The sequence below is a fragment of the Gorilla gorilla genome, chromosome 1 (assembly GCF_029281585.2).
Source record: "Gorilla gorilla gorilla isolate KB3781 chromosome 1, NHGRI_mGorGor1-v2.1_pri, whole genome shotgun sequence".
NCBI lineage: Eukaryota > Metazoa > Chordata > Mammalia > Primates > Hominidae > Gorilla > Gorilla gorilla.
In genome coordinates, this window is record NC_073224.2 from 74,274,650 (window position 1) to 74,301,783 (window position 27,134).

General features: G+C 39.5%; 1 protein-coding gene across 2 annotated transcripts in view; it reads right to left on the bottom strand.

Moving 5' to 3' along the window:
* The window catches only part of RGSL1 (regulator of G protein signaling like 1), a 118,007-nt gene that overhangs the window by 63,343 nt on the left and 27,530 nt on the right, over window positions 1–27,134 (bottom strand). For both annotated transcript variants that reach the window (XM_055378023.2, XM_031015564.3), the window contains 3 exons: window positions 15,527–15,589; window positions 14,870–15,092; window positions 10,809–10,916 (listed from right to left, as the gene is read on the bottom strand). In XM_055378023.2, coding sequence (XP_055233998.2) covers window positions 10,809–10,916; window positions 14,870–15,092; window positions 15,527–15,589 — 394 coding nt within the window. The remainder of the gene's footprint in view (window positions 1–10,808; window positions 10,917–14,869; window positions 15,093–15,526; window positions 15,590–27,134) is intronic.

The following is a 27,134-nucleotide window of genomic DNA, read 5'->3' on the forward strand; positions in this document are numbered from 1 at the left end:
ACAGAGTGAGACTCTGTCTCAAAAAAAAAGAGAAATTACAAAAGGGACCAAATAAAAATCTGGGGGCTGAAAAGCATGATAACTTTGTTTTTTAAAAAACTTTTAATTTTTGTGGGTACTTAGGTGTGTATATTTATGGGATACATAAGATGTTTTGATACAGGCATGCAATATATAATTATTACATCATGAAAGATGGAGTATCCATCCACTCAAGCATTTATCCTTTGTGTTACAAACAATCCAATTATGTTCTTTTAGTTATTTAAAAATGTATGATTAAATTATTATTGATAATAGCCACTCTGTTGTGCTATCAAATACTAGGCTTTATTCATTCAAATTACTTTTTTGTACCTATTAACTATCCTTAACTCCCCCTCACCACCCTGCACAACCCACCCTCCCCCCACCCCACAATTACCCTTCCTAGCCGCTGGTAACTATCCTTCTACTATCTCCATGGGTTCAATTGTTTTGATTTTTAGATCCCACAAATATGTGAGAACACATGATGTTTGTCTTTCTGTGCCTGGCTTATTTCATTTAACATAATGACCTCCAGTTCCATCCATGTTGTTGCACATGATTGAATCTCATTCTTTTTATGGCTGAATAGTATTCCATTGTGTATAGGAGCACATTTTCTTTATCAACTCATCTGGATCCATTTATTTATCCATGTCCATCTTGATGCTGTTCATGATAGCCAAGATTTAGAAGCAAATCTTGCATCAAGATGGACGTGCAGGTTGCTTCCAAATCTTGGCTATCATGAACAGTGCCGCAACAAACATGGGAGTGCAGATAACTCTTCGATAATTGATTTCCTTTCTTTTGGGTATACCTAGCAGTGGGGTTGCTGGATCATATGATAGCTCTATTTTTAGTTTTTTGAGGAATCTCCAAATTGTTCTCCATAGTGGTTGTACTAATTTACATTCCCACCAACAGTGTGCAAGGGTTTCCTTTTCTCCACATCCTTGCCAGCATTTGTTATTGCCTGTCTTTTTGTTATAAGCCATTTTAACTGGGGTGAGATGACATCACATTGTAGTTTCAATCTGCATTTCTCTGATCAGTGAGGTTGGGCACCTTGAAAAGTACATTAATTTTGAGCTAAAGGAAAATAAAAACATTACATGCCAAAACCTATGGGATGCAGTGAAAACACTGCTCAAAAAGAAACCTACAAATGCGTATATTAAAACATTAATTTCCTTTAGCTCGAAACATTAATTTTCAGCTAAAGGAAAATAAAAACATCACATGCCAAAACCTATGGGATGCAGTGAAAACACTGCTCAAAAAGAAACTTATAAATGCAGATATTAAAAAAGAAGATACCAAGTAAATAATCTATCCTTCCAGATTCAGGAACTAGATAAAGAAGAGCATGCTAAATCTGTTTTTGTTGTTGTTTTTTAGAGATGGGGTCTTACTCTGTTGCCTAGGCTGGAGTACTGTGGCATGATCATAGGTCACTGCAGCCTCAGCTTCCTAGGCTCAAGCAATCCCCCCACCCCAGCCTCACAAGTAGCTGGGACTACAGGCATGTGCCACTATGCCTGGTTAATTTTTTAATTTTTTGTAGAGACAAGGTCTAATTATGTGCTCAGACTGGTCTCAAACTCCTAGGTTCAAGGTATCCTTCTGCCTCGGCCTCCAAAGTGCTGGGATTACAGGTATGAGCCACTGCACCCGGCCAAGCTAAATCTAAAACCAGTAGAAGAAAGGAATAATAAAGACTAGAGTGGAAGTAGACAAAATAGGGAGTAGAAGCATCTACTTTCTGAGAGCAATAGAGACCATCAACAAAAACAACAGCTTTTTCTTTTGAAAAGATAACAAAATTGGCAAACATTTAGCTAGACTTATCAAGAAAAAAAGGGAAAAGAATTAAATTATTAACATCAGAAATAAAAGTGAAGACATTACTACCAAACTTACAGAAATAAAAAGGATTACAAGAGAACTACTATAAACAATTTCATGGCAACAAATTAGGTAATCTAGATAAACAGAGTTCAAAAAATGCACAAACTTCTAAAACTGACTCAAGAAAAAATAACGGTTTGAATGGGAGATTGAACCAATAATCAAGAACCACCCAACAAAGAAAAGCTCAGGACCTGATGACTTCACTGGTAAATTCTACATAACATTTCAAGAATTAACATCAATTCTTCTTAAACTCTGCCAAAATATTGAAGAGGAGGAGATGCTTCCTAACTCATTCTGAGGTCAGCATGATCCTAATAGTAAATCAGACAAAGACAACCCACGAAAGCTATGGACCAACATTCCTTATGGATATAGATGCAAAAATCCTCAATACAACGTGAACATATCAAATCCAGTAGAATATTAAGGAGGTTACACATCAAGGCGGGGCGTAGTGGCTCACGTCTGTAATCCCAGCTCTCTTGGAGGCAGAGGCAGGAGGATCACTTGAGGTCAGGAGTTCAAGACCATCCTAGACAACATGGTGAAACCCCGTCTCTAATAAAAATTCAAAAATTAGCCAGGCGTAATGGTACACACCTGTAATCCCAGCTACTTGGGAAGCTGAGGCAGGAGAATTGCTTGAACCTGGGAGATGGAGGTTGCAGTGAGCCGAGATGCACCACTGCACTCCAGCCTGGGTGACAGAACAAGACTCTGTCTAAAAGAAAAGAAAAAAAAGAAAGAAAGAGAGAAAGAGAGAAAGGAGGGAAGAAAATCATCTCAATTGACAGAGAAAAAGCATTTGACAAAATCCAACATTCTTTCATCATAAAAATCATCCAACAAACTAGAAATAGAAGAGAACATCCTCAACATGATAAAGGGCAAAGTCACAGGAAACATTATAGTCAAATGGTGAAAGACTGAAAGCTTTGCCCCTCAGCTCAGGAAGAAGACAAGCATGCCTTCTTTCATTGTTTTTATTTAGCATTGTACTGGAAGTTCTAGCCAGAGCACTTATGCAAGAAAAGAAAATAAAAATGTCCACATTGGGAAGGAACAAGAAAAGCTATTTTATTCAGAGGTGACACGTGACACGATCTAATGTACAGAAAATTCTAAAGAATCCACAAAATACTATTAAACCTAGTAAACAAATTCAGCAAAGTTTTAGGATACGAATTCAATATGCAATAATCAGTTGTATTTCTATACACTCACAAAGAACAATCTGAAATGAAATAAAAATAGTTCCACTTACAATAGCTTCAGAAAGAATTAAATACTTATACACGTAATTATGAAAATGTAAAACTTGTAAACTAAAAATTACAAAGTATTGCTGAAAGAAATTAAAGAAGACTTAAAGAAAAATATATCCTGTGTTCATAAATTGGAAGATTGAATATGGCAATGCTACCCAAAATGATCTACAGATTCAGTACAATCTCAATTCAAACCCCAATGATTATTTTTTGAAAAAATGGAAAAGTTGGTCCAAAAACTCACATAGAATTGCAAGCTATCCCAAATAGCAAAAACCACCTTGAAAAAATAAAATTGAAGGACTCACATCTCCTGATTTTAAAACTTACTATAAAACACAGTTATCAAAATAGTGTGGCACTAGCATAAAAATAAACTTAGAGATCAATGGAATTGAATTTTGATTCCAAAAATAAAAACATACATGTACAGTCAATTTATTTTTGACTAGCATGTCTACACCATTCAATGGGGGGAAAGAAGAGTCTCTTCAACAAATGGTGCTGGATCAATTGGCTATTCATACACAAAAGAATGAAGTTAAACTCTTTCCTCACACCACACAAAAAAATTAACTCAAAATGAATAACAAACTTAAGTGTAGATGCTAATACTTTAAAGCTCTTGGATAAAACAAAGAGGTAAATCTTCAAGACCACAGATTTGGCAAAAATTTTTAAATATGACACTAAAAGCACAAGCAAAAAATGAAAGAAAACAAATTGGAGTTCACCAAAATTGAAAACTTTTGTGCATCAAAGAACACTGTCAAGATAGTGAAAATACAGCCCACAGAATGGAAGTAAATATTTGCAAGTCATGTATCTGGTAAGAATCTAGTATCTAACTTTTCAGACAAGCAAGTGCTAAGAGAATTTGTTGCCACCAGACCTGCCTTACAAGAGGTCCTTAAGGGAGTGCTAAATATGGAAATGAAAGACTGTTATTGACTACCACAAAAGCACACTTAAGTACATAGACCATTGACACTATAAGGCAACTACAAAATCAAGTCTGCATAATAACCAGCTAATGAGGACAGAATCAAATCCACACCTATCAATATTAACCTTGAATGTAAATGGGCTAAATGTCCCAATTAAAAGGCACAGAGTGGCAGGCTGGATAAACAAGCAAGACCCAACTGTTTACTATCTTCAAGAGAATCATATCACATGCAATGACGCCCACAGGCTCAAAGTAAAGAGATGCAGAAAAATCTACCAGGCAAATGGAAAACAAACAAAAAAGGCAGAGGTTGCTATTCTAATTTCAAACAAAACAGTCTTTAAATCAACAATAACCAAAAAAGACAAATAAAGGCATCACATAATGGTAAAGGTTCAATTAAACAAGACTTAACTATCCTAAATATATATGTATGCACCCAATACAGGAGCTCCCAGGATCATAAAACAAGTTCTTAGAGACCTGCGAAGAGACTTAGACAATCACACAATAACAGTGGGAGACTTCAACACCCCACTGATGGTATTAGAACTTTGAGGCAGAAAACTAACAAAGGTATTCCAGACCTGAACACAACACTTGACCCAAATGGACCTAACCGGCATCTACAGAAATCTTCACCCCAAAACAACAGAACATACATTCTTCTTATCTGCACATGGCGCATACTCTAAAATTGGCCACATAAGAGCCAGGTGCCGGGGCTCGCGCCTGTAATCCCAGCACTTTGGGAGGTTGAAGCAGGAAGATCACCTGAGGTCAGGAGTTCGAGACCAGCCTGGCCAACATGGTGAAACCCCATCTCTACTAAAAATACAAAAATTAGCCAAGTGTGGTGGCGGGTGCCTGTAATCCCTGTTCTTCAGGAGGCTGAGGCAGGAGAATCGCTTGAACCCAGGAGGTGGAGGTTGCAGTGAGCCAAGATGGTGCCATTGCACTCTGGGCTGGGCAACAAGAGCAAGACTCTGTCTCAAAAAAAAAAACAAAAAAAAAAGGAAAAAAAAGTTGGTCACATAATCAGCCATAGAACAACTCAGCAAATTAAAAACAAAAAACAAAAAACTGAATTTAAACCAACCACACTGCTGGCCCATGGCACAATAAAAATAGAAATCACTAAGAAAATCACTAAAAAGATCACTCAAAACCATACAATTACTTGGAAACTAAACAATCTACTCCTGAATGACTTCTGAGTAAACAATAAAATTGAGGCAGAAATCAAGAAATTCTTTGAAACCCAGGAGAACAAAGATACAACATATCAGAATCTCTGGGACACACACATTCTTTAGCTCGAACCACTAATAAGATCTGATTGCAGTGACACTCCAATAGCAATGAGTTAATCTAGTTTCTTGATTTTGGCTTTTAAGCATCATTTTCTAAGAAAAGGAATGAGGCTCTTCAAATAAACGACTGATTCTAGAGCTAGACAGGGAAAGTAGAAGATGCACCTGGGAGGCATATACAAAAAAGCAAGAGCATGCTCAAGAGACATTCCAAAACGAGACATAAGCCAGCTTGAAATGGGTGCCACTTACCAAACTGGGGAATATTTGAGCACCAAAATAATCACAGTAATGAATTATAACCCATTGAATAAAAAAAAAGAGTTCATATAAATTAATGAATTAAGAGTGTAAGAATGAGATATTTACATAATTTTAAAGTACACCCCCCACAATACTTACTAATCATGAAAGGAAAAATAATAAATTTATAACAAAGAATCCTGGCAGGTACCACATTAACCAAATGATCAAAGGGAAGATCAGTGCCTATAATCTCAGTGCTCTGGGAGGTCAAGGCAAGATCTCTTGAGGCCAGGAGTTCAAAAACAGCCTGGAGAACATAGTGAGACCCCATTTCTACAAAAAGAGGGGTGGGAACATCATCAGTAATGGAACAAAGCAAAATCGTGCACCACTTGCTGCAATGAAAAGAACTGCAATGATATTTCTGAATAACCTGAATGCATAACCTGAACCTAATCATGAGAAAACATCAAACAAAAATGAAGGGACCTCTGTAAAAATAGACTTGGAATCTTCAAAAGTGTCAAGGATATAAAAGTCAAAGAAAATCTGAGTAAGATGACATTCAATAAATATTGAATTTGGTCTGAAAATTAAGTGGTAGTAATGTATCAGTGTTAATTTCCTGATTCTGATCATTGTATTGTGGCTTTGTGGGAGAATGTCCTTGTTTGTTGAAATTATACACTGAATTATTTGAGGATGGTGGGGCATTAGGTTGACAGCTACTGTCAAGTGGTTCAATAAAGGATTTTTTTCCTATACTTTTTTTCTATGAGTTAGTTGTTATTTTCAAGAGAAAATAGCAGTTTTTATTTTCAGATATATATCTGTCTCCTGAAAAAAATATATCTCTCCTGACAGATATATATATATATATATTTATATCAGGAGATATAAAATTATATATATATATAATATATATCTCCTGAAAAAGATACACAGACACACACACACATGCACACACACACACATACACACAGTCTATTATCTATCTATCTCTTTTTCATTCCTATCATAAAGAAGGACAAGAAGCAGTTCACATTGATGCAGGATGGACAGCATATATATTTACTGTCTTGCCATTATTATATTAACTTTTCTATCCTCTGACATAATGTAATTCAATGGGCCCCAAATCATCTACTCTGCAGAATATTACATTAGTCCACATTATCAATAGTATCATATACATTGTATCACATGTATCATATACATTGGGCAAGATAAACAATAAAGGCTAAGCATTTTGGGGGCCTTAGTAAGACACATATGCTCCAGAGGTGAATAAATCCTACCAAGACTGAAGGGTCCACTATATCAGTAAAGGTTCTAGAATCCAGTGTGATCTGGTGCATATTTGGACATCCTCTCCAAAATAAAGGACATAGGTTGCATCTTGCATCTTTCACTACTAAGAAGGAAGCATAAAATCTGGTAGACTTCTTTATGTTTTAGAAACAGCATCATTTCACACTTGAAAATACTTTTCTGAAATATAAGGCTGCCAGATGTTATGGGGACCCAGAGTAGGAAAGTATTTTTGCTGCAAGTTAAGGTTCTGGTATAAATAGCCCTAACACTTAGGCCATACAACACAACAGATCCCATGGTTTTAGGAGTATCAGTAGTGGGAAAAGACAATGGAGTTTATGACAGACCTGAAAAGGATAATCTTGAAATAGATCCATAAATTTCTGGAGTAAGGCCATGTTATCTGCAGCAAAAAACTACACTGTTCACAAAATACTTCAATGTGCTATTGAGCTATGGTAAAGTAAGAGAGCCTGTCCATGTGATATCAAGTGAGCATACAGACAGACCTACCCATCTGATATGGTTTGGATCTGTGTCCCCGCCCAAATCTCATGCTGAAATGTAATCTCCAATGTTGGAGGTGGGGCCTGGTGGGAGGTTATTAGCTCATGGGGTGGTTTCTTATGAATGGATTATCACCATCCTCTTGGTACTGTCCTCACCATCATGAGTGAGTTCTCATGATATCTTATTGGTTAAGTGTGTAGCACCTCCCCGTTTCTTCCTTTGGCTCCAACCACGTGAAGTTCTGGCTCCCCCTTCACGTTCTGTCATGACTGTAAATTTTCTGAGGCCTCCCCAGAAGCCAAGCAGATGCCAGCATTATGCTTCCTGTATAGCCTGTGGAACCATGAGCCAAATTAAATATCTTTTCTTTATAAATTACCCAACCTCAGGTATTTCTTTATAGCAGTGTGAGAATAGATTACTATACCATCATAAACTGGGTTACTCAAGATCACCCAGTCATAGGTGGCTCAACAGTAATTCATCATAAAATGTAAATGGTACATGTGGAATCAGGCATGAGGCAGGTCAGAAGGTACAAGAAACTACCTAAGCAGGTGACCCAGACACCCATGTCATTACCACTGTGGCACTGCCACTTCACTGTCGTTACATCTATGGCTGGTCACATTGATGACCAGCTGACAGAAGAGGAAAAAAGCTGAACCTGTTTCATGAATGGACCATCTCAATATCTTGGTGAAAATAAACAGCTGAAGCCCTCTCTCAGTGGTGATCCTGAAAGATGATGGGGAGAGAAAAATCCCCTGCAACGCCATAAGCAGAACTTTGGCAGCGAACCTGTGCATTCGTTTGTGTGGAAAGAGAAGTAGCCCAGGATAAGAATATATACATACTCATGGGCAGTGATGAATGGCTTGGCTGGTAAGCCAGGGGCTTAGAAGGAGAAAGATTAGAATACTGGGGACAAAATGGTCTGAGAATATACACATGCGGATGGATCTGTGAGAAAAAACATGACATGTGGAGATCTTTGTATTGTATCTTAAAGCCCTCCAAAAAACAACTACCATGAAAGAGGCACTAAACAACCAAGCAGACAGAATGACACTTTGCCAGTTGATGCCAGCAAGTCTCTGTCATAAGCCACTCTAGTGCTGGCACAGTGAGCTCATGGACAGAGTTCTAGGTGGCAGGGATGGAGGCTATGTACAGAACAACAGCATGTGCCCCATGTTTGAGTGCCAAACACTCAAGTTGCTGGCAACAGAAACAAATGCAGAGTCCCCAGTACCCAGTATAGTAACATCCCTAATAAAAGCCAGCCACTTAGTGACAAACTGATTACACTGAACACCTTCTATTCTGGAAAGAGCAGCAATTCATTTTGACTGGAACTGATATGTATCTTAGCTGCAAGGTCTCAGACAGCATCACCACCTCGGGGCTTATAAGTGATTGATCCCTCAATGGGATCTCACATAACATTGCCTCTGACCGAGGGATACACTTTATAGCAAAGAAGGTGTGGCAATGGCCACTGGGTCCCACGAAGATGAGATCTACTAGTTCTATTTCCTTTGAGAGCTGCTGGCTTGATGAAGTGATGGAGCCACTTTTTGAAGGCACAGCTGTGAAAGCAGCTTGAAGCTACCAGAATGCTGGGGGAGAATGACGATACCTCAGGAAAATGAGGCATCATCTTCCAGGATAATTCAAAGACCATTATAAGGTGTGTCTTCAGTAGTAGAATAAATGGGCCCAGGTACCAATGAATGAAAGAAGTGTTCCATTTACCATCAGTATCAGAGACTTACTTAGGGAAATTTGTCATCTTTATACCTTTAGGTTCTGTAGGTCTAGACCAGTGCTGTCCAATAAAAATATAATGTGAGCCACGTATATAATTTAAATTTTTCTAGTAGTCACATTGAAAAAGCTAAAAAGAAAAGGGTGAAATTAATTTTAACAATGTGTTTTATTTACCCACACGTACCAGTCACATTTCAAGTGCTCAATGGCCACATGGGGCTAGTGGCTCCTGTAATGGACAGTGCCAGTCTAGAGATCTTAGTTCCTGGAGGCAGAATGCTTCTACTAGAGAAAATAGTAGGTGTTCAATCGCATTAAGCTCCTTATGCCAAGAAGTCAGCAGGCAAGCAAAGGAGTCACTGTACTGATAGGGTAATTGATCCTAATCATTAAGATCATGTTACATAGCAGATACTGGACAATTCACTTGCCACTCTTGGTATTCCCTGGCCCAATTTGTATGATAGCTTGACAAGTGAAGCAGCCACAGCCTGAGAAGTCGTGATGACCGGGGGCTCAGGTATCCCAGAGATGAGAGTCTAGTAAGATCCCAAGACCAGCAGAGGTGCTAGCTGAGCATGAGAGGAATCTAGGATGGGGAGCAGGAGAGGAAGAAGAGGAATATTAGCAATGGTCTTCAGATAAGGTAGAGTAATGTGAGCCTGCCTTTCTCAAATACGTTTCCCAGGACAAGAAACTATCAGATTCCTGGAGGAGCTACTCCAAGATGAGGTGAAATTTCTATACAAAGCAAATGGACAGTAGTGGGTGGTACTGGGTACCACCCAGAACCTCCCTTCAGGGCCAAAGCGCTCATTCCCCGAGATGCCTGAGTGTTGGCTGCTGATGGCCCAGAGAGGAGGCCCCTTCTGGAAGTTGCTTCAGCCAAAGGAAACTGCCTGGCTATAAACCCTAGGTTATGTCCTTCCCAGGGGCATTCACATCTCCCGTGGATCAATGTGGAAGAACTAAAGCCCAAATTACATTTCTTACCTCACTGAGGGACAACTCTGAAGGGCCACCCTGGCATCAGAGTTTCTTATGGCATCTGCTGAGGCCTGTTGTGATTGCTTCACAGTTGAGCATCTGCCTCTCCCCAATCCTGCCTTCCTCGCTCTCTTAGAGGTATTATTCCCAAGAGCACTCCTTAACAAACATCCCTTCACAAATCTCAGCCTCCAAGTAACTTGACAGAAGGAGAATTCACATTAATTAAAACCCCAGAGTGATAACTAGATAAGAAAGTAGAAATGAACAATCTTAACCATCATCACTTCATTCATTTATGATTACATCTTATTTTCATGATGCCCTTCTGTGGTTTCGTAGGAGAAAAAAGACATAGTCATTACCCCCTAACCACCTCTCCATTTCCAACAGAGCATGGTTCCTCTTTTGGCTTATGTTCCTTAAGGAACACAAGATTACAGATTTTCTCTTAGATTTGAAAAAACCTAGTTGCCTCATCTATCCCTGATTTTAAACACTTGCCTATTTTAGGTGCTTTCTCACAGTATATTTTGTAGTCATCACTGATCTTCTGTATGGCCATCTTTGGGTTCTTGTAGCAAAGCTCCTCAAAGGACATTTTAGTTATGTCTGTGAAGTAAGGAAAAACAGAGATAGAGTTTAGTTGTCCAAAGTCTGGATTCAAAGATTCATATACTTTTGTTGAAGGTATTGTCTTTAAAATGCTGGGCGTGGTGGCTCACGTTTGTAATCCCAGCACTTTGGGAGGCTGAGATGGGCGGATCACGAGGTCAGGAGATCAAGACCATCCTGACTAACATGGTGAAACCCTGTCTCTACTAAAAATACAAAAAAATTAGCCGGGTATGGTGGCGGGCGCCTGTGGTCCCCGCTACTTGGGAGGCTGAGAAAGGAGAATGGTGTGAACCTGGGAGGCGGAGCTTGTAGTGAGCCGAGATTGGGCCACTGCACTCCATCCAGCCTGGGCCACAGAGGGAGAATCCATCTCAAAAAAAAAAAAAAAAAAAAAAGGTTATTTAAAGAGGCCAATAGTGTTCTAATGGGATGTTTACAGAAATAATACAAGTTCCCTAAGCTAAATTATAGTCGAGGAAATAAGCCTCTTCTCCCCTCCAGAATTAGAAGATCCTCTCCTTCTTAGGGAAAACTGACCCATGGAGATTATTTGCCTGAGGGATGCTAGGGTAACCAAGATATGACTTGAAAGAGCTACTATTTTTTAATTCATATATGAGAAGTAACTCATACAAATGAATGGCGACTCCTTCAAAGCATCCATCTGTTGACGGATTGAGTAGCAAATGTATTTGTTCTTTTGCAGAGACGGGTTTTCGGCATGTTGCCCAGGCTGGTCTTGAACTCCTAGGTTCTAGCGATACTCCCGCCTTGGCCTCCTGAAGTGCGGGCATGAGATCACAACTACAAATGCATTTCAAACATTCTACTATTGCTTCAAAAAAAATTGAAGCCCCTAAGAATAACAAATGGCAAAGAACATGCTATGCTATGTTTTCCCTTTCTCAGCTCTGACTTTGGGAATTACTTTCAGAATTAACTTACATATCTGAATATTATCAATAGTTGCAAATCATTGTCCTTTGAAGTGGATTTTTTTTCTAGAAAGAGCCATATATCATCTTAAGTTATGCATGATTAATTGAGAGGGAATACCTTTTTGTATCCAAAATGTGGTGAGACAATGAGGCTGAGATAGCAAGAGACGTTTGCTAGATGACGAGTTAGTGGGTGCAGTGCACCAGCATGGCACATGTATACATATGTAACTAACCTGCACAATGTGCACATGTACCCTAAAACTTAAAGTATAATAAAAAAACAAACAAACAAAAAAAAAGAATGATCTGGGTAACAGAAGCAGAATAGTAGCATCTTACTTGCTACCGAGGAGAAGCATTCATTTGGGTTGTGAGTTCTGGGATTTAGAGTATATCTAAATGCACAGAGTTCTCCTGGAACTCTCTAGGCAGTTCAGTACTTTCTGAAGCTATACTATTTGAGTCTATAAAGAGTACTGGGGTGTGGACCCGTGAATGTGAGTCATCATCATCATCATCATCACCATGATGTGTAATCAAGGAGAATCTTGACCGTAAGTGTTAAGAGCAGTGGGTTATTTCTGCAGTGGATCCAGGTTTCTAGTCCTGTATCAATTCCTTCCTTGCTGAGCAACCTTGGGCAAGTCTTTTCACCATTCTGGAAGTCATGTTTCCCTGTATAAAAGATGACAGTGGTCGGGTGTGGTGGCTCACACCTGTAATCCCAGCACTTTGGGAGGCTGAGACAGGCGGATCACTTGAGGTCAGGAGCTCGAGACCAGCCTGGCCAACATAGTGAAACCCTGTCTCTAATAAAATACAAAATTAGCAGGGCATGGTGGCGGGTGCCTGTAATCCCAGCTACTCTGGAGGCTGAGGCAGGAGAATCGCATGAACCTGGGAGGTGGAGGTTGCAGTGAGGCAAGATAGCGCCACTGCACTCCAGCCTGGGAGACAAAGGGAGACTCCATCTCAAATAATAATAATAATAATAATAATAATAATAATAATAATTTTTTAATTGTACCATACATAGGCTAGGCATGGTCACTCACACCTTTAATCCCAGCATTTTGGGAAGCCAAGACAGGAGGATGGCTTCAGCCCGGGAGTTCAAGCCTAGCCTGGGCAACATGGCAAGACCCATCTCTACAAAAAATAAAAAATTAGCTGGGTGTGGTGGTGCATGCCTGTAGTCCCACCAACTCACTTCGCTTGAGTCTGGGAAGTCATGGCTGCAGTGAGCTGTGATTGTTCCACCACACTCCATCTCAAAAAAAAAAAAAAAAAAAAGATAATGTTCTAGCTCTGGTACTCTGTGAGTTTAGGGTACAGCTTGAGACACCAACCTACCTGAGATTCAAGGCTCTGATTTGGCCAAATGCAAAGAAGGCCCTTTATTAGGCCAGACTTGTGCTCCAAAAAAGCAGTGATAGAGGAAGTAATGATATGTGCTTTGGAGAGGGACAAGGAGCTTCCATGGAGAGTGGTTCCCATTCTTACTGGCTATCCCTTGTGTCCCATAGCCACCAAAGTAACGCCTATTGCCCAACATATGTGTGGTGAAACTTACCAGCCATCTTTTCTTCTACTTTGGTCTTGATTCCTGGGAAAGAATCTAAGATCCTCAGGATTTAGAGAGAGAGTGGAATCTCTATGGTTAAAAAAGAGGGCCTGTTCATGCTAGATTTAAATAACTTATGCCCAAGCATGGCTCTGACAGGCAGGCATCCAGGGCATCTTGGTTTGTATATAGAGTGCATATTAAAGTTTTAAAAAAGAGCCGGATGTTACATTCTTTTGGTAATCTAACAAGTACCATTTACTTAGCACCTGCTTACTATGTAAATACATTACCTCTAATCCTGAACAAATTAGGGGCCATTATCTCCACTACATAGATGAAGAAATTAGGTTCAGAGAGATGGAGTAACTTGCCCAAGCTCACAGAGCATATGAATGGTACAACTGAATTTTCAAAGCTTTTGCTTACTCTTTATCCATGTTTTTCAAAGTGTAGGTCATGACTCACTAGTATGCCAAAAAATAAATGGTGACATTGTTAGCTTTTACATGACATGAAACATAATAGAATAAAGAATGTTGGAGTACAGCATCTTATGTAATAAGGGCAAGTATTGCTTTGGAAATTTTTTTTCATATATATGTGCACACATATACACAGGTATATATTTAAGGAATTATGAAGTCAAATGTATTTATTGTGGATCAAAGTTTGAGAAATATGCAGTATTCCAATGGCCTCAACATAAATAATTAAAGCAGTATGCTCAATTTGAATAATAATGACTAACATTTACAGTATTGAACTCTTAAGTGATTGTCAAACATTGTACTAATAGCTTTCATAGATGAACTCAGGTCACCTGCACAAGTTTGTTATTATTCCCATTTTACAGATGAGAAAATTGGGGCTCAAAGAGAAGTTAAATACATTGCTCAAGCATACAAGTGAATAAGAGAGCACGGGTGTAACCCCAGACTTCTGGGACAGCAAAGCCTTTTGCTCCTAACGATGTCTCTCCACTGCCTGGGTGGGCTGGTGTGTTATGTTAGGGAAGCGGGTGACTGTAAAATATGTTCACAGAAATGCGCTTGGACCCTATTCTGGAGGAAATGTGGTGAGGTGGAACATGCTTATCAGATGCATGAAATGAAGTATTCAGCATCAACTGTGATGATGCTTTGGTGGGCCAGAGTCTAGCTACACTTGAGCACTCTGGCTCCCTCAGATCCAGCAGGGAGCTCTACGGTCAGTCTGTCTGGATTCAAATCCTGACTGCAACTTAGTCTGACCCTGGGGAGGTCACATCCTCTCTGTGCCTCAGTTACTTAGTACTTACCTCATAGGCTGTTTTGATGACCAAATTAGGTAATCCCTGCATTGCATAGTGCTGACGCTTAGTAAATAATTAGTAAATGTTAAATATTATTTTCCAGTTGCCCATATGTAAAGGTCAAAAAAATTACAGTGACTGCTCTGACCTGTTAGAAACACTGGAGATGTCAGCTCTACCTGGAGAGAGCCTCCTTGCTTCAGGTCCTCAGTAGCTATCTTTCGCCACTGCATATAGTCCATTTCCTTCATGTCAGCCAAAGCCTGGCTTAACTCTAGAGACTGCTGAATCCTCTTATAAAGAAGAATGTTCTCTTCTTTGCCTATAAATTCTCTTTTATGCTGTCTGGAGCTGATGAACCTGTTCTGTGTCTAAGAGAAGAGGGTGAGGGGAAGATGGCATTTGTTACAGGAACTAGACCAGAAGCAATAATTTTGTAATAACTCAGTGCTCCATGCCTCCCTGTTACATGGTCTTACGCAGGTTGTTTTCAATTGTTAAGAACCATTGCTCCTTTACATGCCAACCCCCACCCTTTTCTAATCAAACTCATTTTCTATAAGGAAGAAATTTTCTGTGGTTGTGACTTTTTCAAAGTCATCTTATGCACTGAGTCCTTTCCCTTGAGAGGTTTAGCTTTAGAACAACAGGGACCATGCCAATCTTTGGTTGACTCTAGGAAAAATAACAATTTCATTTACTTTAACACATAACCCTTTTAAAACAGTAATTACTCTTTCTTCTTCCCTCATCCTCATGATTCCTTCCTAACCCAAAGTCCTTCCTAACCCAAAGTCCTTCCTACCGTAAAAAGGAGAAACCAGTAGTCCTCTTCATCTAGAAACTCATCATACCAGGGACTGAGCATCTGAAAACCAAACACAGCATATGCATTATGAGGTGGATGGTCAGCTTGCTGCATCTTTCCTGCATATGTTCACCTGGGAGCAGAGTAGGCTGAAGATTCTGGGTTCTGTAATTTGGAGATCTAATGGAACAGCAAACATTAGCTATGACCAACCAGGAGGCATTCTTTTATCTCTGAATAGAGCAGCTAACACAGCCTCTCTCTAAGTCTCAGAGGAGAGTACTAAATATTTACTTAAGAAGAGAGATGACAAATAATTTACAGAACCATTACTTAACATCTGCATATTATTTCATTCTGTTCCAAAGTAATATCTCATTTTTTCTCAAAATGGCCCTGAAAACCAAGCATCTTTCTTTGGTGTGTCTACTCATATCTCCCACTTGAAGACCTTACCCTTTTGTGAAGAGCATTTTATTACATTAAAACAAACAAACACACAACAATAAAACCTATGAGTTAGTGCTTAGCTAGATATATTAACCCATACTCTCAGTTTCATTCATTCATTCATTTGACAAATGCTTTATGAATGCCTCCTATGTGTCAGGCACTTTACAAATTGCTGGGAATATAGAGATCAACATGCTGCAAGTGTCGCTACAAGGAGCTCAGCTTCCAGTGTGAACAGCAGCATAACACATGCTCTAACAGAGGTATTAACAAAGCTTCTGATTTAGTCAGGGAAATCCAGGAAGAATTCATAAAGGTAAGGAGGTTTAATCTAACTGTGCACCTTGCAGGATAAGTAGGAGCTCACCACAGGGAAGTTGAGTAAAGATCATGCCAGGCAGTAGAAAGAGCTTAAGCAAAGGCATCGGGATAGGAAAGACTATGTTTGGGAATCATGAGTACTCCAGTGTGGGCTGAAATGTAGCATTCATGTGAAGAGCCCAGGGATGGGGAAGTGGCAAGAGAGGAAGCAGGGATGCGTTGGAATTACATATGAGGGACTTGAATGCCTTGCTGAGTAATCTGGGGATTATTTTGTAGGCAATGAATTGTTGATAGTAAGTTTTAAGAATGTAAGATTATCTCCACCAGCTGCCTCAATCATGCAGTGAAAAGGTGAGTTTAGGGATATAAATTTTAGTAGCTTTAACAAATCTCCTTGGCTCCTGGGAAACTTGAGTGAAGAGTATTCCTGAGACAATTCAGTTCAGTGATTGAATCCGAGCAATATGTAATGTAATATAATGTTACTCATTAATAAACTGTAAATATATATTAAATATGAATAATAAAAAAGCATGTGTGAAATGAGCACCCTATTAACATCCCTTTCGGTTTAAAAGGTTTATGACTAGGCCGGGCATGGTGGCTCACGCCTGTAATCCTAGCACTTTGGAAGGCCGAGGCAGGCGGATCACCTGAGGCTGGGAGTTCAAGACCAGCCTGACCAACATGGAGAAACCCCGTCTCTACTAAAGATACAAAATTAGCTCGTCATGGTGGCACATGCCTGTAATCCCAGCTACTTAGGAGGCTGAGGCAGGAGAATTGCTTGAACCCAGGAGGCGGAGGTTGCAGTGAGCTAAGATCACACTATTGCACTCCAGCCTGGGCGACAAGAATGAAACGCCGTCTCAAAAAGTAAATAAATAAGTAAAAAAGACTTATGACTAAGGCCGGGTACAGTGGCTCATGCCCCACGCCTATAATCCTAGCACTTTTGGAGACTGACGTGGGCAGATCACTTGAGACAAGGAGTTTGAGACCAGCCTGGGCAACATGGTGAAACCCCAGCTCTACCAAAAAATAAAAAATAAAAAAATAACTGGGCATGGTGGCGTGCACCTATGGGAGGCGCATGCCACCCACAGGGAGTACCACAAATTAGCTACTGGGGAGTTCAGATGGAAGAATCACCTGAACCTAGAAGGTGGAGGTTGCAGTGAACCAAGATCATGCTACTGCATTTCAGCCTGGGCAACAGAGGGAGACTTTGTCTTAAAAAAAAAAAAAAAAATTATGACTCTACCTAATAATTAATAGATAAATAAATTTATTTCTTAAGAAACAATGCTTAATAGAGCATTTTCAATTAAAAGAAACAACTAGATATATATTAAAATAATAGTCATAAATAATAAATATGATAAAACAGCATCTAAAAACCCTATAATAGTTTTAATAGTTTTTTGTTAGAATGTATTAGGATTTTCTTTAGAATTGAGCTTGTCCATCACTTGACAAACCCTCCCGGCCCCTTCTCAGAGCAGTGTGTGATGCAATAGATCAAGGTTCTGCAAACATTTTCTATAAAGTGCCAGATGGTAAATATTTTATGATATATGGGCTATATAGTCCATTGCAAGTACTCAACTATGTAGTTGTAGGACATGGTAGTATGTAAACAAACGGGCACAGTTTTGTTGCAATAAAACTTTATTTATGGACACTAAAATTTGAATTTCATGTATTATCCATGTGCCCTAATATGTTCTTCTTTTGATTTTTTTCCCTACTATAAAGAAATGTTAAACCATCCCTAGCTTGCTGGCCATGCAAATACATGTGGGAAGCCGAATTTGGCTCCCAGACTGTAGTTTGCTAACCTTGCAATAGACTGAGCAGGAATCTGGACACTGGCTCTGCACTTGTCAGTAAATAGCAGTGAGACCTGAGAATTTGGCCCATCAGCTGTACAATGAGGGAAGGGATGACAGAATCTCTAATGACCTATTCTAAGGTTATATGTGTCTGATAAAAGGTCAGAAGAGGATGAACATGTATTTACCTACTCACTACCAGGCGCTGCATATAGAGTGTCTTTGAGGCAGCCATTATGATCCCCAAAGTACTGATGAGAAAACCAAGGATCAAGATGAGTGATGTCAGCAAGATGGCTGACTAGAAGCCCCTAGCACTTGCCCCTGCCTCCATAAACACAGCTGAAACAATACATGAATAACTACATTCTAATAAAAGTTAAAATAACAAAAGGAAAGTGTACATTGAAGGAGTAACAGAAACCCTGATGAACACAGAAACTCAGGATAGCCACAGAGAGAATGAAAGGAAACACTGGGCCTCCACCACCCACTCCCCGAGCCTGGATCAGCTGGGGACCAGGAGGAACTTCTTCCTATTGTGAAAAGCTAGGCTAGAAGATCTCAGCAGCCCTCATTAACACATTAGACACCTACAGTCCTCACCACTGGGGTCCCCTGCAGTCCTCACAGTCACTAAGCCCAGCTGAGGGAGCTGCCTAACGGCCACACAGCTATGCTCCCACCAGAGAAGGAGTTGACACTGTGCCCTGCCTCCTGTGGCCTGCAAGACAACCGTGCTATACCATCTTGGAAATGGTATTACTGCTGGAATGTGTCTTGCTCCAGGGGCAAGCAGCCACAGCTTCCCTTCATCCCTGAGGGTAAACTGCTGCCAAACCACCCCCACCTGATGGCCTGACATCCCCAAGCCAAGTTGCAGGCAGCTGTCACACTCTTCCCCTTGGGGCCAACCACAAGTGGAACTGCTCTGCCCACTTCTACCTAACCCCTTCAGGCTGAACATTAAGCTCTACACTCCCTCCTGGGGAAATGGCACTTTGGTAGAATTGCTTCATCTACCACACTCAGCTGCAGCTGCACCCTGCCCCTAGGGGCCTGAACTGAAATGGCACACTGCCTCCTGAGGAAACAGTGCCTTGTTGGAGCTGCCCCATATTTCTCTCCTAGTCACTGCTGAGCCCCGAACCTGTGAACTGAAGCCAAAGCTTCACACACCTTCCTGGGAAATTGATGCATTGGTGGAACTGCTCCATCTATCCCTCCAGTTGCTGCTGTACCCTGGCCCCTGGGAAAACAGAACCTTGGCTGTTCAGAGCAGTCACATATTCTCATGCTTGATTTAAAGCAGTGTCCTGCCTCCCAGAAGAGCGGTCATGTACACCAATACCTAAGCTGAGTGGCATCTTACGTCCCAGGGAAATAGTGCCTGGGCTACCTGGAATAGCCACACCCCTGGGCCTAAGCTGAAGTGGCACTGAGCAGCTGTGCATTCCAGGACTAAGATGACATAGTACCCCAGGTCCCAGGGAAACAGAACAGTGGCTGAGCTGAGGCACCCCACACTACAGGCCAAAAGAATTATAGTACCCTGCTTCCCTGTAGCTGAACTAGCCCTCTAGAGTCCTAGCTGCTAAGACATCCCTTTCCCTGTATCCCAAGTATTCTAGGATACTTGGTGCCACTGCACCTGGCTTCACAGTCTGGGATACTTCTGAGCCCCACCGTCCCAGGGTCTAGAGTCACCACTACACGGTGCCTCATCCCTAGGGACCTGAGTTGCCACTGAGCCCTATTGGCTCAGGTTCCCAAACCCACTCTGTGGGCCCGAACCTCCAGAGTACCCCTTCTTCCCCAAAGCTGGACCAGAGCTGTGCTCTGTCCCTCAGGGTAGAATTACAGGTACAACGGAACCCCGGGGCTTGAGCTCCTAGGGGGTGCTGCAGAGTCACATATCCTGGCTCTGTGGGCAACCTACATCCAACCATTCCACATAAAGTGAACCTGCACCCCAAGACCCAAGTGCTACTAATCTGTACAATAAACTCCTGTGACACAAATTTACCTACATAACAAACCTGCATATGTACCCCCGAACATAAAATGAAAGTTAAAAAAAGAAAATAAGCAAAATAATAGAAATATATGTCTATAAATATTACATATACACATTATGTCTCATCTGAAATATAATACAAGTATATTTTATGTGTATGTCATAGATGTACATTATATGCACATACGTATTCATATACATTATGAGAATTTTACATTTATTTTATATATACACATATATTATGTATGTATTTTAAAAATTATTTTTAAGTCCTTTATTAAGGTATGACTGACATACAAAAACCTGTAGAAATTTAATGTATACAACTTGATGTCTTTGAAGATAAGTATACACCCATTAAACTGTCATCACAATCAATGCCACAAACCTATCCTCCAAAAGTTTCCTCCTGTTCCCTTTGGTTTTGTTTGCTTTTTTTTTTCTTTTGTGGTAAAAACACTTAACACAAGACCTATTCTCTCAGTGAATTTTAAGTATACAATATAGAATTGTTAAATGATATTTCACATGTTGTACGGTAAATTTATCTCTCGTGACTGAAACATGGTACACTTTGATCAACACCTCCCTGAAGCTGCTGGCAACTGCCATTCTATTTTCTGCTTCTATGAGTTTATCTGATTTAGATTCAATACATAAGTGAGATTATGCAGTATTTGTCTTTCTGTGTCTCACTTATTTTAATTAGCATGATGTCCTCCAGGTCTCATCTATGTTGTTGCAAATGGCAGGACTTCCTTCTTTTTAAAGACTGAATAATACTGCATCATATACACCACATTTTCTTTATCCATTCATCTTTTGATGCACATTTCAGTTGTTTTCATATCTTGACTATTGTGAATAATTCTGCAATGAACATGATAGTGCAGATATCTCTTCAAGATCCAGATTTTAATTCCTTTGAATATATCCCCAGAAGTGGGATTGCTGGATCAAAAGGTGATTCTACTTTTCATTTTTTGAGAAACCTGCATACTGTTTTCCATACTGGTCACACCAATTTACACTCCCACAAACAGGAATGTAAATTTGGGCATCCAGTGTGAAAAATAGTATGCAGGTTTAGTGTCAGTGTATAGAATCACAACTGTTTTTGAATATTGATTTTATCCTGCAACTTTACTGAATTCGCTTATTAGTTTTAACAGTTTTTGTGGTAATTTTAGGGTTATCTACATATAAGATCATGTCATCTGCAAACAGAGGCATGATAGTTTTACTTTTTCTATATAGTTTCACTTCTTCCTTTTCTATTTGGATGCCTTTTTTTATTTTTTATTTTTCTTGTCTACTTTCTCTGGCTAGGACTTCCAGTATTTTGTTGACGAGGAGGGGCAAGAATGAGGATCCTTAGCTTGTTCTGGATGTTAGAGGAAATGATTTCAGCTTCTTGCCATTGAGTATGATGTTGCAGCAAGCTTTTCATAAATGGCCTTTATTGTGTGGGAGTACCTTCCTTCTATATGTAATTTTTGAGAGTTTTTGTCATGAAAATATTTTGAACTTTGTCAAGTAATTTTTCTGCATCTATTGAGCTGATCATGTGATTTTTACCTCTAATTCTGTTAATGTGTTGCATCCCAGTGATTGATTTGCATAGGTCAAGCCGTCCTTATAACCCAGGGATAAATCCTACCTGGTAATTGTGTATAATTCTTTTAATAGGCTGTTGTATTTGGTTTGCTAGTATTTTTTTCTTTTCTTTTTAAAGACAATATCTTGCCTGTCACCAGGCTGGCATGCAGTGTCACGAACATGGCTCACTGCAGCTTCGAATTCTTCCAGAAATCCTCCCTTCTCAGCATCCCAAGTAGCTAGGACCACAGGCACACACCACCATGCCCAGATAATATTTTTATCTTTTATAAAGACAGAGTTTTGTCATGTTGCCTAGGCTGGTCTCGAACTCCTGGGCTCAAGCAATCCTCCCACTTCAGCCTCACAAAGTGCTGGGGTTACAGGCATGAACCACTGTACCTGGCCATGCTCGTATTTTCTTGTGAATATTTGCATCTGTTTTCCTCAGGGATATTGACCCGTGGTTTACTTTTCTTCTTGTGTCTTTGTCTGGCTTTGGTGTCAGAATTCTAGCCTCATAAATTACTTTGAAAGTTTTCTCTCTCCTTATACTTTCGGGAAGAGTTTAAGAAGGATTGGTATTAATTATTAAAATATTTGATGGAATTCACCAGTGACGCCATCTTGTCCCTGGTTTTTCTCTTTTGGGAAGTTTATTATCACTTCTTCAGTCTCTTTTACTGTTATTGGTCTGTTCAGGCTTTCAATTTCTTCTCGACTTAGTCATGGTAAGTTGTATGTTTCTAGAAATTTATTTCTTGTAGGTTGTCCAATTTGTTGGTGTATAATTATTAATAATAGTCTCATTATCCTTTTTATTTCTGTGAGAATAAATTGTAACATCTTTTCTTTCATTTATAATTTTATTTATTTGAAACTTCTCTCTCTTTTTTTAAGCCTAGCTAAGGATTTGTTGGTTTCATTTATTGCTTAAGAAAACAAACTTAGTTTTAAGTTTTTAAAAATTGATTTTCTATTCTCCATTTCATTTATTTCTTCTCTAATCTTCATCCTCTTCTTCCTTCTGATAAGTTTAGGTTTAGTTCTTCTTTTTCTGGTTCTGTGAGGTGTAAAGTTAGGTGGTTTATTTGAGATTTTTCTTTGTTAATGTAGGCATTTATTGCTATAAACATCCATCTTAGTACTGCTTTTGCTGCATCCCATAACTTTTGGTATGTTGTTTTTATTTTCATTTGTCTCAAGTATTTTCAAATGCCCTTTTTGATTTTTTTTGAGCTACTAGTTGTTTAAAATTGTGTTGTTTAATTCTGTGTATTTATAAATTTTCCCATTTTCTATTCTTGATTTCTAGTTTTACTCCATTGCACTTAATAAAAAAAACACTTGTGGCCAAGCATGGTGGCTCACGCCTGTAATCCCAGCACTTTGGGAGGCTGAGGAAGGTGGATCGCCTGAGGTTGGGAGTTTGAGACCAGCTTGGCCAATGTGGTGAAACCCCGTCTCTAAGAAAAATGCAAAAATTAGGTGGGCATGGTGGCGGGCGCCTGTAATTCCAGCTACTCAGGAGGCTAAGGTAGGGGAATCGCTTGAACTCAGGAGACAGAAGTTGCAGTGAGCCAAGATTGCACCACTGCACTCCAGCCTAGGTGACAGAGCATGACTCTGTCTCAAAAAAAAAAAAAAACTTGTAATGTTATTTCATTTTATTATTTTAGAGACAGGGTTTCATTCTTTCACCCAGGCTGGAGTGAAGTGGTGTGATCACAGGTCACTGTAACCTTGAACTCCTGGGCTTAAGTGATCCTCCTACCTCAGCCTCCCAAGCAGTTAGGACTACAAACATGTGCCACCACGTCTGGCTATGGAATATTTTTAATCTTAAATTTGTTAAGACCTTTTTGTGACTTAGCACATGATCTATTCTGGAGAATATTCATGTGCACCTGGGATGAATAATTATTCTGTTGCTGTTGAGTAGAAAGTTCTGTATATGACTGTTAGGTCCAGTTGGTTTATGAGGTTGTTCAGTTCTGCTCTTTCTTTGTTCATTTTCTGTCTGTATGATGTATCCATTATGAAGAGTGGGGTATTGAAGTCTTCTATTAAAGCAACACAATAATAATAGAAGATTAAGTTCTTCCTTCAGATCTGTCAATGTTTGCTTTATATATTTAGGTGATGATGTTGGGTGCATATGTATTTATAATTGTTACAGCTTCCTATTAAATTGACCCTTTTATCATTATATAATAACTTCCATTGGCTTTTGTGACAGCTTTTGACTTAAATTCTGTCTTATCTGATTTAGTATAGCCAAATATGCTTTTTTGGGTTACCACTTGCATAAAATATCTTTCTTCAACCTTTCACTTTCAGCCTATCTGTGTTCTTAAATCTATCATGAGTCTTTTGTATCTTTGGGTCTTTTGTTTTTATACATTCATCTACTCAATGTCTTTTGATTGCAGAGTTAAGATGATTTACATTTAAAGTAATTATCGTTAGGTAAAGACTTACTGTTGCCATTTTGTTAATTGTTTTCTGTTTTGTAGTTCTCTTCTTCCCTCTCTTTCTCTATTGCTGTCCTTCCTTTGTGATTTGATTTTTTTTTTGTAGTGATATACTTTATTTTCTTTTTATCTTTTAGGTGTCTACTATACATTTTTTGTGGTTACCATGAACCTTGCATTAAACATTTTATAGTCATAAATCTGTTTTAAGCTGATAACAACTTAACTTAAATTGCTTTAAGCTGATAACTTCAATTGCATACAAAATTCTACACTTTTCTTCCTACTTGCCATAGTTTACATATTTGATGTCAGCTTTTATTTTTTCTATATTGTGTTTTCATTAACTAATTTCTGTGGTTATAATTATTCTTACGACTTTGTCTTAATTTACACACTAGTGTTCAAAGTGATTTATATACCTTTATCACAATATTACAGTATTATGTGTTTGTCCTTATATTTACCTTTAGCAGTGAGATTTATACTTTCATATGCCTTTGTATTGTTGTTTAGCATCTTTTCATTTCACCTTATTCTTGAAGTTCCTTTAGCACTTTTTGTAAGGCAGGTCTAGTGGTGACAAACTCATATTTTGTTTGGGAAAGATTTTTTTTAAACACTTCTTCACTCTCAAAGGATAATTTTTCTAGGTAAAGAATTCTTAATTGCCAGTTTTCCTTTTCTTTCTTTCAGCATTTTGAATATATCATCCCACTCTCTCCTGGACTACAAGGTTTCTGTTGAGAAATCTGCTGATAGTCTTTTTGAGGCTCCCTTTTATATTACAGGTCACTTTTCCCATTCTTCTTTCAAAATTCTTTGTCTTTGACTTTTAATAATTTATTTATCATATGTCTGAGTATGAAACTCTTTAGGTTCAGCCTATTTGGAGATCTTTGAGTTTCAGAAATCTAGGTATCCATTTCCCTCCCTAGATTTGTGAAGTTTCTAGCCATTATTTCTTTAAATAAGCTTTCTATCCCTTTTTCTCTTGCTTCTCCTTCTGAGACTTCTATGTGTATATTGGTTCACTTGATGGTGTCCCACAAGTCCTTTAGGCTTTCTTTGCTCTTTTTCATTCTTTTTATTTCTGAAATGATCTGTCTTTGAGTTCATTTCTTTCTTCTGCTTAAAACATAAATCTGTTTTAAGCTGATAACAACTTCAATTACTTTAAGCCTTTGAAGCCTAATCAAGCCTGCTGTTGAAGCTCTTTATTGAATTTTTCAGTTTAGTCATTATATTTGTCAGCTCCAGGATTTCTATTTGGCTCTTTCATTGTTTTTTATTTTTTATTAAACTTCTAATTTTATTGATGCATTTTTTTCTGATTTTGTCCATGTTTATCTGTGTTTTCTTATCACTCATTGAGCTTCTCTAAGATAATTATTTTGGCTGGGCATGGTGGCCCACCCCTGTAATCTCAGCACTTTGGGAGGCCAAGGTGGGAGAATAGCTTAGGGCCAGGAGTAGGGGGCTACAGTGAGCTATGATCATGCCACTCCATTCCAGCCTGGGTGACAGAGTGAGACCCTGTCTCTCAAAAAAAGGATTATTGTGTTAAACAGTTTAGAAATTCTTTACAAAAAGTACAAGAAAATTTTTTTTCAGATGTTATTTTGAATTATTTGGTCAAGCAGTTTATGGATCTCCATTTCTTTAGGGTCAGATAGTGAAATGTTATTAATTTCCTTTGGTGATATTACATGTACCTGATTTTTCATGACCCTTGTATCCTTGCATTGGTGTGTGTACACTTGACGGAGCAGTCACCTCTTCTGGTCTTCACAGACTGGTTTTGCCACACACAAAAAGGCCTTTGCAATTAGCCAGTCAGAGATTCTGGGCTGGTTAGCTGGCAATGGTTATAGGCAGGCCTACTGTTGGGTTCCATGAGTAAGGTCTTTATGTCTATGGGTGGGTGAAGCTGGAGCTGTACCTGTGGGCAGATGGAGTTAGAGCCTGGTTCAAAGGCAGTTGGGGCTGTCTCAAGGTCTGCAGGTGGTTTGGGTTATAGCTGAGTCCACAGGTGGTCAGGGATAAAACTGAGGCTGCTAGCAGTCTGGAAAAGCCATTGAATGTGGCTGTCTCTAGGTCCATGCGTGGACAGGGCTGCCTCAGAGTCTGTCATCAGGACTGGGGTCAACAAGCCTGTTATCAGGGTGTGGTTCCTGCTGGATCTCAGGGCAGACGATATTTCCTCTGTGACTGCAGTTGAGCAATGTGGAGCTGGGTCACAGGGCTGCTTCCATGTCTAATGAGACCCAAAGGCATTGGGCCGTTAACAGGGTGTTAAGCAGGCATAGTTTCTGCTAAGACCATGGGAGGGTGGGTCTGGTGGCAAAATTATGGACAAATGATGCTGGACTGAGTCCACAGGAGATGAGGCTGATTCTGGATCTGCAGCCAGGATCCTGATTGACAGGCCTGCTACTAGAAGCATGAGACTGCATTTCCAAAGCAGCTTTCCTTGGTCTTGAACTCCACTGGGGTGGTGCAACCTCCGACTTGGGTCCCAAAGCTCATCAAAAGGCACTTTTGTCTGTGGATAGTTGGCAAGTCCATGTTTCTATGGGTGAACAAAAGCTGGGGACCTCCTATTTCACCATATTGCTGATGTCACTCTGAGTATGTATGTATTTAGTGATATGTGCTACGGACAAAAATAAAATGGGGATCTGGTTGAAATTTTATATCAAATGGCCAAGGAAGTCCTCACTGAAAAGGTGACTCTTTAATGGAGACCTGAGGGAGTGAGAGACTAAGCCATGCAGTTATCTGTATGTTACAGAGCACAGCCAAGCTGGCAGTGTGCCTGGCACAGTTGATGATGAGCATGGGGTGGGGGTGGAATAGTAGATGAAGCCAGAGAGGAGAGGTGGCATGCAGATCATGTAGGG